The sequence below is a fragment of the Apteryx rowi genome, unplaced genomic scaffold (assembly GCF_003343035.1).
Source record: "Apteryx rowi isolate R43461 unplaced genomic scaffold, aptRow1 scaffold_86, whole genome shotgun sequence".
Taxonomy (NCBI): domain Eukaryota; kingdom Metazoa; phylum Chordata; class Aves; order Apterygiformes; family Apterygidae; genus Apteryx; species Apteryx rowi.
In genome coordinates this window covers 1,949,455-1,963,272 of record NW_020451160.1, presented here as the reverse complement: position 1 = coordinate 1,963,272, position 13,818 = coordinate 1,949,455, and the positions used below count along the sequence as shown (strand labels likewise).

Below are 13,818 nucleotides of genomic sequence, written 5' to 3'. Positions count from 1 at the left end.
ACATATTTCAGAAAGAAACCTCTACCCATGTTTTCCTGCGGAACAGCGTATTTGCAAAGCAAATCATTTCAAGGTGACAGCACTGTCATCCTCATGGCCACCACCTAAAATCCTTCTCATAAAACCTGATCACTGTACACACTCCTGTTAACATAGAAAGTACCGCYAGCTACTGAAAATGAGCTCTAGGACTCCTGGGTCACCAAGTCCACATTGGGTCCCATATTCCATTTCATCAAGTTACCGCGCACCATTTTTAAAATGATTAAGCAGATGGAAAGTTGTTCTGAAAGTAAGCAACCCCGGATTATTCCAAATAAACAGAACTGGTCTAAATTTATTAAGTATTTAGTTTGCCCATTATTCATCACTGGCTTACCATCTCATACTTAATATCAAAAGTCATTGGTACAGGATAACAAGAAAAAGACTCTTTCCATGAAAACTCTCCCCCCTGTCCAAAAGATACATGGAATAAGATGAATGGGAACCCAAAGACAGGTTCTGCCAAACAAGTTCGTATTACTGCAGTCACTGGAGGCTCACCAGGGACAACGGACCACGTCTCCGAAGTGCTGTGTGAAACCACAGTGAGTTGCATAGCAGTACGGTAATCAGCCACCAGAGTATCTTATCACAGGAACACAACACATCTCACACTACTGGGCTTGACACAGGAATCATTATGTGGACTTATCCAGAATGATCCCACCCAGCCTTGAGATCTAAAGGAAAAGCCCAACACTGCCTGTGATCTAATAATTCACGGCCCTGCTCCTACAGTAAGTGATAAAGGGATGGAGGAAAGATTCCTCAAAGATGAGGAAGGTTCTTTTGTTTGCTTGTTTAAGGAACATTGCTTTGCTCTTTTCAATCAATTTATTTTTATTCTTTAGCAATATTTTACGTCGAGGTGTCAGGATGTAATATGTACACACACACACACACACAAAATTCTGGAGAGCCCTGTAACATATGCATGACATCTTCCTTCATAGACTTGGATTAAAAAAAGTATTAATCARCTAACCCAGACTACCATATTTCAGCCAACAGCTGGAGTTAACAACATCTGCACTACTATTCCTTGCAAGGCTGAACGTATATTATATATGTTTTGTTAAACACAATTAGAACTCATCATCATTTAGGCTGGAAATAAACTTTTATTAATCAAAATCCCTTCCCTGAATTACCTTTATGTCACTTTCTACAAATCCTGTTTTGAAAAGCCATAGCAGTATTAATAAGAAGTACCTGAGGAGAGCGTATAATAGACACAACACAGCAAAAAGACCTGTGCACTCAATAACTAGTAAGCAGTGTTGATCTGTTTGTGCTTGTTCCTGTTCTGTAAGTGTTTATAATAGCAATAAGAGGTGAAAATACTTGTTTGACCAAGCTTATCCACCAATTGTTGTAACAGAGCGTGCAGAGTGCTCGGAAATTAAATCTGAGACTGAAGAAATGTAACCAAGGGGCTTAGACACCCAAGTCCTGTTCTAAAAGTGATGTAGAGACAGATTTTGAGAGATAATTAGTTATGTAAAGATGGAGCTCAGCTAAGTCCTCATAGCCAATTGCTTGTGTGGTACTTTAATGGCTTTCTAGCGTTTCCTAATAAGTGGTTTATCTTCGCACATTCTTTTTCATTTCTGCTACTCTTTTCTCGGAAAACTCTCTTCTGAGCAAACCCAGTATGTTCCAAGAGAACACAACCCAGACACCAAGTCAACACGCACAAATTGTGATTTATTAGCGGGCAGTTCCAAATCAACCATACACGCTCAAATCCTCACGACCTCATACGATGTAAAGTGTCTGCCTACGCGGAACAGAGAGAGATAACGGCATGCCCTTACTGTGTGCTTTGGGGAAATCCTGCACCAAGTCCCTGTATTGCAGCAGTTGGCGTTTGCACGCTTCGCCATCAGAGCACTCCAGAGCAGCAACCTCCCAACTTTCCCGGGTCCCATCCCAGCGCCTGCTGCAAGCAGCCCCTCCGGAAGGCTGGCGGCTCCAAACACGAACTTAAGTCATCGCAAACCTCCGATGCTTGTGACCACCCTCCGCTGCCACAAGCCCGTTACTCCTTCGCAACACGGAGCACTTCCACAGACACCAGCCAGAGCCCCAAGGGCAGCGGCGGCACCGCGACCACTCGCTCCGCGGCGTCGCCTCGAGGCAGCAGCGCCTCGCTGCCGGGGCCGTCGCTGCGGAGCCCACGGGCAGCTGCAGCCACGCTGAGGGAGCAGGAGAGCAGCAAGCAGCACCTTGGCTAAACGCGGCAGCTGTGCCCCGGCCAGGCGCCTGGGGGGGGGGGGGGAGCGGCGGCGATTCTGGAGTGAATTCGCAGAGTCCCCAGAAGAGAAAGTTGCTGCCGGGGGGGGGCTGCGAGCACCGCTGCGGGCTGCCCGCGGGCTCAGCGGCGCGGCGCCGCCGGCCCGGAAGGCCGCGCCCGCGGCGGGACGCGGGGAGAGGTGCGGGGCAGAGCCGCAGCCCCCCGCTCGCTGCCAGGAGGTTTCGCTTTCTCCGAGGAGGCCCCGCGGAGCCGAGCCCACAGGCCGCCCGGCCCCAGCGTGCAAGCCCGTCCGCCCGCTCCGCTCCGCGCAGCCCGCGGGGGCGACACCTACCCAGAAGCGGGACCCGCAGAAAGCCTCCATGGCCGCGGCCGCGGCGCGCACAGCCTCCCGCCGCCCCGCGCCGGGCGAAGCCGGCTCCGTCCCTCCCCGGCGGGCCCGGGGGCGGGGACGCACCGGCCCGGCCCGGCCCGGCCCGCGGGCGGCGGGAAGCGCTGCCACCGCCCCCAGCTGCCCTCGCTCTCGCCCCCTCAGGCCGGGAGGCGCCGGCCGGGCTCGGAGGCCGGGTCGGGAGCCCCCCCCAGGCCCCATGTCACCCCCGAGCCCGGCCGGGAGCCTCCTTAGGCCCTGCATCGCCCCTGAGCCCAGCCAGGAGCCCCCATGGCCCCCGAGCCCGGCTGGGAGCCCCCCGGGCCCCACGTTGCCCCCAAAGCTGGCCGGGAGCCCCTCCAGGCCCTATGTCGCCTCCGAGCCCAGCCGGGAGCCCCTCTGGGCCCCGCGTCACCCCCAAGGCCGGCTGGGAGCCCCCTGGGCCTTGCGTCGCCCCCGAACCTGACCAGGAGCCTCCTCAGGCCTTCTGTTGCCCCCGAGCCCAGCCAGGAGCCTCCCCCCACCCCCGCGCCCAGCTGGGAGCTCCCTCAGCCCCCGGGGCGCCCGCCAGGCCTGGCCGATGGCCTCCCCTCAGGCAGGGGCCCACGGCGTGGCTCCCCTCAGCCCCTCGGCCAGGGCGGCGGGGGCCAAGCTTGGCCCGYGCGGGGCTGCGGGGCAGCGCCATGGGGCGCCGCTCCCCACCCCGGGCGCTGTGCCTGCCTCCTTGGGATCCGCAGACCTTGGTGCTGCTGCAGATCCGTGGCTTCACTTCGCRGCCGCTTCTCTGTGGTCCTGACACGTGGCGCCCTGAAACCCGCGTGTCCAGGTGCACAGAGCTGCTGGGCGGGAGAAACACAGAGGGTCTGTTTGTAAACAGTGGGTCTAACATATTGAGTCATGGATGCCTGGAATCGCACGAAAATGGCCATATTTCTCTCTCTCTTTTTTTTTTTCTGCCTTCTCTCTGGCATCCTGCAAATAGGATTTTAAGAGTTCTCTAAGCAGCACCTAAACCTGGCTGCTTCTGCCACAATGATGTGAGTTAGTGCCTCATCTCTTACCCATCCACCTGCAGCCTCTTCAGGTTAATTGCTTCCTTTGTAGACCTTTGGTTAAACCAGTGGCATGGACCTACTTCAAAAGCTTCCAGCCAATAAACTTTGCATAAATGTCTAACTGACACATTTTGTAGTGCAGTACTTTGGACACAACCTGGATTTCACTGCCATATGATGCAGCCGCACTGCTTGGTTCCCTCTTGGGCAGGATACTCCCACTGCATTATTTACTTTCCAGAACCTGCTGTTTGGCCACCTGCTTGCTATAACACCTGGTCCAACAACATCCCATCACCCAAGGCACACTGTTGTCACRAATCTACTTAAAGATTTTAAAAGTTCCAGTCTCCTTTTTTGTTGGAACATGAAGAACCATCAAGCAGAAGGCTGTTGTCAAAAATGTTCACCAGAGAGGAAAAGAAACGAGAAGCACTTTCACCCCGAAAAAAAAAAAATCTGTTAACTTTTTATGACTGGATCATGGAAGATGCTAGGTGTAACACCCATGTGGAGTACTATCAGAGGAAGCCACGTGCTCTCACGCCTACAAGATTGGAAATCTCCAATTGATCTAGGCTAACCAGCACAATCACATTACAGCCCTCACAATGAATACAAGAGGAGCCACACCTAGCTGGGCGAGCGAGATCTTCTAAGGACACTACGAGATCTCTTTGCGAGAGGGCTTATCCACTTCCACCTTATATTGAAAAGAAGTGCTGAGAATCTGAAATTTCTTGACACATAAACATGTATCTCTGKCTCTGGCTTCTTTCACTGAGGAGCAGAACTTGGCGCAGTTTGAAAACCTGCCCTAAACGAAGACTGACTCTGACACTACRAGGTGTCAGAGGTTACAAATGCACCTCGAGAGCAGCTACCTTAGGCTGTGTGTACAGGAAGGGAGAGGTTTATTTTATCAGTGTACTGTACACTTCCATTCATACATGCCATGTGCATTAATCCCTGATTAAACTATTGACTTCAGTGGAATTGCTCCAGCTAATCTGTGGAGAAAGGTCCTGTGCTATGGTACTTCCCGGGCTCTCACAGGGCCCCAAATTAGTTCCTAATTCTGCCTGTTGCTTCATGTTCCTAATTCATGGTAGGCAGCTTCTGCCCTCAGGAGCAGTTCATGGCATCAGACAGGGACAGTATTGATGAGCGGGTGCCCCCTGGGGTGCCAGTCTGCCCATCCATCTCGCATGCCCTCTGCTCCCCAGCGTGAGTTAGAGGAGGGCCACCAGGCAGCCAGTCCAGAGTCTGGACCTCACAGCAGACCCTGCGCACTTCGGACTGACTTTGCAATATAATTACTGACTTCCAGGTGCTGTCTGGAATACCAGTCTAGCAGAGAGGAAAAAAAACCAAAGGCAGGAATAAAAGAAATACTACATTCTCAGACAGACACGATGGGGGGAAAGCTTAAAAGCTGCTGGGAAGGTCTGTGGTAAAGGATTCTGCTGCTGTGGGTGCAAAACAGAGCCTGAGGCACTATCGCTTGGTCCTGTTTCCCTTTGACGGTGGGAGGGAAGACAGATGAGCCAGACCTGCACCTAGAACATGTCATTACTACTGTGATGTTCCTGAAAATGCAGGCTGGCAATGCAGGAAAGTGAAATGGAGCCTTTTGTGTGAATGTCAGGGAGGTCATGAACCTGGGAGACAGCTTTCTCTCACTGTTCATTTGTTTCGGGAGTGGCGAGATTTGATCTGAGTTCATTCATTAACGTGTTTGCATCCTCCTTTCCATGGCAGATACACAGTAAAAAGACTTTTCACCTGCTAACTTGTAGGGCAGGTGTTCAAAGTCAGGAAAATCATGATGCACCTAACAGGCACACCCAGGGCCATGCAGCAGAAAGTTGGCTGTAAAATATAGTGATGGGGCAAGAGAGGAAGAAACCTGAGAATGAAGTTTTTTGTCTAAGGACAGTGTCAGGTATAAGGCAGACTTCTCTTCAGATCTCACCTCATGCTGATTTGCAGGCAGCAAAAGCAAAATGAAGTGTGACTACCCCCAAAGAAATCAGCATGAAGAAGAACGCTTAGAGATGAGGGTTGGGGAGGGCTTGAACATGTACAGCTCTGGAAGCTACACTTTTACTGTTAGTTGAATCTAAATATCACCTTCTTTCTCTGTTTGAAACAGCAGGGGCTCAGATCCCTTTCTGAAACCAACAGAGGTGCCACAGTTTACAGATGGTAAGAAAAATAAGCCACCAAATAACATTTACAGCAAGGCGCTACACACTTGCTTTATGAGAAAGGGGATGGCACCTCATTTTGACACATGTAAGATGTGGACTTGTAACAAATTCTGATTTAAGTCAGTATCAGCTGAATAGTGGCAGACTGGGTTTCTCCTCACAAGGTCTAAGGTGTTACATGCAGTGTGCAACCATTTTCTCGCAGTAAAGGATTCAATTTTAATTTCTCCCATTCTGGCAAGCATGTTGAGCAGTTTAGAAGCCCCATGATAAAACAGATGAGGGAGGGAGCTGGGAATTTGTGGCCCCCAGTTTTCACTTGCAGCCCTGCTCTTTGCTTTTGGCATATGAGCCACATGGCCTTGAAGGGAAGGAGGCGAAGGCAAGAACTTCCTCCTGCCTAGAATAACAGAGGTGGCAGTTCCCCAGAAAGCCAGCCCAGAGGTGGGGAGTGCACAGAGTTTGGCCTCAAGCTGCATTGTACAGTCCCTCTGTTAGGGTTGGGATGGACCTAATGCATCAAGGCTCTACAAGAAGAGAAAACGGTATGTGTGTGACTCCTCGAGGACACTCTGTGTAATGCCACCTTCCCCTGCTCCATGAGTGTCTTCCTACATTTCATCCTGGGAGCAGTGAGCAGAAGAACCGAGACATGCAAGAGCTGCTCAGATTACCCCAAGGTGATCCTGAGAGCTGCTCCAGCTGCAAGCAGAATTGAGGCAGGCAGCAAAACTCGGAAAGCCCTGGGTGTTTCTCCATCGCCTGTTTGATAATGCCACAAACATGCTTGGAAGTGCCGCAAGAGGTTAATTAAGCCTGTGGCAGGTCTAACACACCTCAGCTTGTAGGCGGTTGAGCAGTCAAGGGAGGTTAGAGTGATGAACAAACAGCTGCGTATCAGCAGCAAGTGGCACTTGGGCTGGCCAGGGGCTAAAGCCCCGAACTATCCTACCTGAGGACCTCTTCACAAAACAGACACATGGAGCTCACGGTGGTAGCAGGAATCCTGCTCCAAAAATCAGGGTCCATCTTCGTTTGGATGAATGGGGGATGAATGGGGAATCACCACTGGCCTTTGGCCGCTCCGGGGTGGCGACACACGGCTGTGTGGTTCTGTGCTGCCCTCGCCGGTGTCGGCACACTGCCCGCTGCAGTGTTTTTCCTTTGTGTAACRACTCCAATTTTAACTCCATCCTGACTTTGCCTGGAACATCTGGAATCTGCTTTATGTTTCTATAAAGTAATTGTTAGCACAGTAAGTAATTAAATGGTTTAACCAGCCTTTTCATTTTCCAGCTGGAGCTGTAGGGGACTTGGTTGCATTATTTAAAGTATTAAATAGATATGGAAAGATAATCTATTCAGGACCTTTGAAAGCTTGCCAATTATACTCAAGCAATAATAGAAAATGCCAGAGGATCTTGCAGGATTATAGAGCATGCTGTAAACAGATCTGAAGCATTGAACAGAACCCGTAAAAACAACCTTAAACTCCAATCACCCTCAAATGCTAAAATGCCAGTTGGTCAGTGGCATTCACTGCTGACACTGAAGAACAAGTCAAGCCAAACAGAAATGCCGGGCTGTGACAGACCGCAGGTACAGCAGAAAACAAAGCACAGAAGTATCCCAGCAAAGGCATTTCGTGGCATTGCCACCTAGCGATGCGCACTCAGCCGGCACCAGAGGTAACGGGGCCATCTCTCGTGCTACCTCTCTCTGCAGAGACCTCACAGCACCTCGGTCTGAGCCATGCAACACCACAGTGAGCCCTCTGTGACTACCTGCACCACCACTGGGCCAAAGCACCGTGGGCGAGCTCACAGGCTGTGAGGTCTCTTGGCCGCTGCGTGCAAGTGCACAGCCTATATGGATGGATGCATGGGCTGCACAGCGAGGAGTGTGTCCCATCTCTGCGTTGGCTGCCGGGCAGTCCTGGGACTGTGGTTGTCTCCCAGGGCCCTGCACAAGCCGAGCCCCTCTCAGGCCGTGCTGTGGGGATGGGGAGATGCCCGTGGTCCAAGCCTGCGGCGTGCCAGAGCCTGCCTTTGGGCAGAGCCGCAGGGGCAGCGGTGCAGGGTTTGGCTGTGTCGTGCCGCTGGCTGGCATGGTGCTCCCATGCGAGAAAGCCTGCCTCTGCTCCTACTGCAGGGAGGGATCTGGCTATAAATTCAGTGGTGGAAAATCCCCGCAGGAGTAGAACCCCCCCCCAGATTTTTACTGTGCTACTTCTATGGCTCTGCGCTAGGAAACAGAGCGATTCCTGAACAAGCGGAGCTGAACAGCAGGGTCTTTCTCACAAATGTGTTTTYTCCTGGTAGCCAAAGAGCATTAGGCTGCGTGTGACTTGGGAGGCAGCTCCCCAAACCTCCCGTTATCGCCAGCCCACTAGATGGTAGCAAAACGCTGCGCAGGAGGAGGCACCCGGCGCGCCGGCTCAGCCCCACAGCCCGCCGGGGGTGCGGGCAGGGGCACTGGGCAGCCCGCCGAGGGGCTCAGCGCCCCCCCGCAGCCTTTGCTTAACCCYTACCCGGCTCTGGGCAGTTCCCTTCATGGCTCTGTCTGCCCCAAACTTCAGTGCTCTTTTAACCCTTTAAACTGTGCAGTCCTCAGCCCCAGGGAGATGATCAGGGCCGGGCCTTTATGTGGTGCTGTTGGCAGTAAAGAGAGCCAGAGATGTTTCTTTAAATTGCTTTTTCTTACCTTGGTACAGGTCGTGTCTAAGCTGTGTTGGTGTGTCTTGGTGTGTATCTTTGGGACATGTGAACTACAGAATGCGTGAAAAGGCTTTTCATAGTCCTCATGCAGCTACTCGCCGAGCTGTGGCCTGGGGACACGCTGTGCACAGYTCTTCCAGGGGGACACTGCCCTTGGAAGAGCAGGACAATTAGCTGAGTTCACTTAACTGTCTGGACTAAGCTAGAACTTAATTGGGTTTGAAACGCAGCCCCCCTGCCCRGATGCAGCTACCATTGCAACAAAACAATCTATTTTTGTGTGGCATCCAAATTACCAAACAGAGTAACAAAGTGCCATGCCCAAGCTCTGGCAAGTAGAGAGCATAGCCACAAATGGCCAGCCGGGGTGGGAGCCCTCTAAAACCACAAGCAAAACTCAGCAAAAGAGGTTCGCAGTAGGAATGCTCACAGTAGAAAAATATCCCCCTCCTCCCCATCAAGTTCCTCCAAATTCCAGCTCTGGAAATAGAAGGCTTCACCTTCCCACCAGGAATGAACCGCCTGGTGATCTCACCTGTTTGCGCAAGGTATGAAGTGCCTGGATCTCCAGCTGCTCTGTGCTCCCGGCCCAGCCCGGCTCACCATAACGCCATGGGGCTCGTCTGCTCCTGGGGTCAGAGGCCCTTGGGTGCCCTCACTGTGCAGAGGCTTGGACCTTGGGCGCCGCAGCTGCATGAYGGAAGCCACCTCCGGAGTCCTGCTCCTTGGGGGTTTGGTGGCATTTTGCTCAGATCCATGTTTCCTTTCTGTTCAAGGGGTAACTTTCTTCTYGTTTTCTATACAAAGGTGAAAGGGCCTTTAACAAAGCACCCTCTAGATAAGGTAATTGTGCTGGAGCTCCCATGTAGCTGACCGGTGAGCCATCAAGTCCTTCAAGCCAAAGTGTGAAATAAGGAGACAGAGGCGTTGTGGGGCAACTATGTGCCTGGTTCMTCCCTCTAGTGGCTGCTTCTCAGAGGAGAGGAGATGCTCTTCACCCTGGGAGCTACCACAACTCATCGCTGAAGACCTCTGAAGAGTTTAGGTGCAGATGGCTCCAGTGGTGCCTCAGCATCACCTGAGATCTGCCCTGTCCTGCCCCACAGACTGCTGTGCCCGTCCCTGCTAACGCCAGACCTGCAAGGGGAAAARCGAGGGGCGACGTTGTGATGGAGAGGAAGGCTGCTATAGTTCAGATCGGAAATCCAGAAGTTGTGACCGCGTGGAAAAGTCCAGTGTCTCTTCGTAGCAACGTTTGCATGTCCAGCTCAGATGGGCTYCCATCTCTGCGTTGGCTGCAGTGCTCTTCATTGCAGTCCCGGACACTTGCTCACCACTGAGCGACTTGCCCGGCTGTCGTTCGCCAGGGTAGTGCCRTTGCACAAGCACAGTCGCCTGTCTCAGTGGTCAGTATAACAGCACACCCTGGGCAACGTGCCGGGCCAAAGTCATCTGTGGTGTTAAGCCAAATTGCTTCACAAAGGCTGACGTTTTGCAATCTTTCATTAAGCATCCAGGCTGCTGCTGCTGTACGCTGCCTATTCCAACTGTTCGCAACTAAAACATAACYAAAGATTTGACCAATCCAAATGATACAGGTTATCAGCAACAAAAAGAAAGGGAAGTGCACATYTATTTTCTTTTCAAAAGCTTTTAATAGGACACATTTGTTTTTGTCATTTGTAAAGATTTACACTCATTTTTTGTCTTTTTTTGTTTTTTAAAAAGGAACATTTTAACCCAATTTTCCCCATGAATACCACCTTTTGTTGCCCTGACCAAAAGACCTTGGTTTTGGCCTATATACCTGATACAGTATAACAATATATTAACTATTAAATACAAAGTTCTATAATATATACTAGGTTGTTACAGACATTGCAAGGTACTGTGCCTACTCTAGTCACCTTGTGTAATAGTGTACATGGGTTATTATAGCCAAAGGGGCAGAAAAGGGGAGACTGGGGCATAGCCTAATTTACAGTCTAATGCTTTTGTTTGCCTTTTTTTTTTTTTTTCCCTTGAACACACCTTGTGCTGAGTGCAATCCACAGAAGTCAAAAACAGTATTTTCTTTGCCCTCCTCCACAGTATCTACAGTATAAACAGCCTGTAACCTAGCTATGAAAAGTTATTTCGATGTGCAAGGGGCTGCAAAATGGACTTTACATTTTTCCGGACACGTCTGCAACCTCTCCTTCCTCACCTGTCCCACTGGCGACAGCAGAATATTCTCTTCCCATCTGTGTACAGTAAATCCACAGGATTAAAGTGCTGGTGTGCTTGGATGRACTGGCTAGCAATGTAACTACTTTACCATCAATATGGGCCGAGTTCTCAGGGTAGGTGATTTATATCGGTTCAGGTCTTGAACAGTAATAGCACTGCAGTATCGTAGACCTTTAGCTTAGCTGCTTACTTGGAAACATGACCTGGATGCAGGCGCGGGAACTAGGTTAGGGGTGTTGTAATACAGTAGGTCTGGCTCCAGGTYTGTGAAAAGAAAAATTTCAATAGAGCTGCTTCTGTTCCCAAGACGCTACGCAGACTTTTTAACAATTTCTCTACAGATTCTACAAAAATATAAAAAATTCTATCAACATAACCATTCTACAGAATTCCGGTGGATTTTTGTACATTTTGTTTAAAAAAAGTCAAATTCTATAAAACCCCCCCAAAAGGTATTTAAAATTAYGTTAAGATTATTGCACACACTGCAGTACATTTGTATTTGTTTTTCAAAAGGGCAGCTAGAAAAAACTTATCTGGTTTAGAAAACAAACTATTTTACATGGATTTTTTTTTTCCTGAATGCATCATCATACAGTATTCTTCATTGGCTAGTCTTTATTTAGTATTAATGTATGATGTAAACTTTTTGTTACTCACACAAACATGGTCAGTGGGCAAAACCCCAAGTAGTGAAAATAGGCCACCCTTTAGGCTTTCTGTTATATTTGGAGTTGAGCTTTTGGATTAACATCACATCACCTTTTTGTGCCATGATTTCAAGCTAAAATGTTGCATGTTGTTTTCTAGGGAAGGAACTGTACGAGTAGTATCATTCCAGCTACGTATACACACTGCTAAGCATTAAGTGTACCAGGGTACAGCAATTTTAGTGGCCTATTTTGCCAAATTATTTAGTAGATGTAAAGGAAAAGCTAAGGCTCATTGTGAGTGTAAAATGAGAAAGGGATTAAGAATATTCCTCAGTCTTAATGCACTGTAATTTTATTATTCCCTTAAATATGATCCCAGGGAAGAACTGAGGAAAGGTTTGTTTGAAATAGTTGCTTTAAATGGGCTTAACTCTGGATTTGGACTGGCGTTTCAAAGCGAGCGTTCTCCATATGGGCCATATTGTAACTGCAGAAGAGAGGGAAAAGGTCCTGGCCCAGAATTAATCTAACTGCAGTAACTGGCACAGAACGTTAATCTTCGTTCTTCAAATGCACCGATTGCCCGACTTCCTGCTGAAATCCCTGCATTTTTATATGATGTGTACAATCAGTAGGGACCGTTTATGGAGTAAACTTCCTCAAATGAAAATAAAGGAGCTTAAGACCTCACTTAGGCCTATTACGTATTAACAGCATCTTCTTCTTGCATATATACCTGAAGCGAGTGCAGATACACGTAGTCATAATCGTCTAATCTCTGAAAGGATAAGAGGCCGTACACCAACATGTTTTAATGATTTGAAGAGATCAGTAGTTCTCAAAAAGTTACAAACTCCTGACTGATCGAATTAGCACAAATCCCTCCCTTGCTTGTGCTGCTTTAAAGCTGTGATCCGGCAAAGCCTTATACATGTGTGCAATGATTAAAACCTGTGACTACTCACACACTTAAAACTAGGCTTCCAAAGTCTTGTTGAGCCTACATCTTAATTTGATTTCATGGAGGTTCGGTGAAGTTAATGTCTGGTTTCCATCAGTTTGGGGAAGAGCAGGATGTGTCCCGCCAGGCCAAACCCTGTGCTGAGCTTCAGGCTGTGCTGTCCTGCTTGCTCCACTTCTACAGATTGCTTTTTGCAGAGGGCGTTAGCACAGAATAAACAGTAAATTTTGGAGATGACTGACATTAAGGACATGTTATAAAGTAAGGACATCATAAATTCCATCTTTATTTTTTTTGTATCATGATGTTGCTACTTAAGGCTTTTACTAGATTGGAAATAAATTTCAATCAGGGTCACGTAAATTAACTCTGGTAGTGATAGCAAAAAAACCTGCCTGTTTTACTTAAAATCAACAGTCCTTTCAGTACCTGCAGACCTTCTTATACATATTCCATAGAAYAACTTTGCAAACTTTAACAGGCCTTGATTCAGTTAAGCACATAAGCATATGATTTTAATTTTAAAGAATTACTTAAACATGATCAACTTCAATGCATTTTAAGCGGGAGCTTAACTTTAAACATGTGCTTAAGCACACTGCTGAGTCATGTCTGCACTGAGTCCACTCGGTGCAAATCTTAAATAAGGTCTTATTCTCCCTTTCACCCTGATGCAAAAAGGAGTAACTGCAGGGAAAACAGTGGACTTGCACACACGTAAAACTAACCAAAAGAAACAGTCTTTATCCGAGACACTGGAAAAACATTTCAGGCGTGACCGTAGGCTTTCGTTGCCCAAGTTGCCTAGGCACATTTGAAAAGAGATCCATCGACATGCTTTTGTGACTCACCAGTGGACAATATACAATACCTTTTTATAAATCAGCAATGTGTAATGCCAGCATATAGTTAAATTGGCTCTACGTTCACAACCTTCAGACACCTATCAGCATTTTGTACATTCCTGGTTTTGTGCACCTGCTTTTACTCTGGATGTCGATTTTACATAAGACTGGAATATTTCTTGGTTAAAAAAAATGCCACTGCATTTCTCRACTATGCAAATGATCTTTTTCCAGAAGATGATTGAAGTCCAAGGGGAAAAAATAAATTACATTAAATAATTCTTATTCACTGCTGACTGTGGGATACATTTCCTCTGTAATGCACTAATTGGCTACATTTTGTGCTTTGCAAAACAAAATGAAACCCAAACAAAACAAAACAAAAAAGAGAAGGGATTAAATATATATTTTAGGTTAAAATATTCATAAAAACCAACTTTATCTCAGAAATATTCTGAGATACATAAAATAGAAGA

General features: G+C 48.4%; 1 protein-coding gene across 1 annotated transcript in view; it reads right to left on the bottom strand.

The window, feature by feature from the left end:
* Window positions 1-2,686, bottom strand: part of ABCC3 (ATP binding cassette subfamily C member 3) — a 34,867-nt gene extending 32,181 nt beyond the window's left edge. Inside the window, exon 1 of the mRNA XM_026090554.1 lies at window positions 2,634-2,686. Coding sequence (XP_025946339.1) covers window positions 2,634-2,663 — 30 coding nt within the window. The 5' untranslated portion in view covers window positions 2,664-2,686. The remainder of the gene's footprint in view (window positions 1-2,633) is intronic.
* Window positions 2,687-13,818: the final 11,132 nt, after the last annotated feature.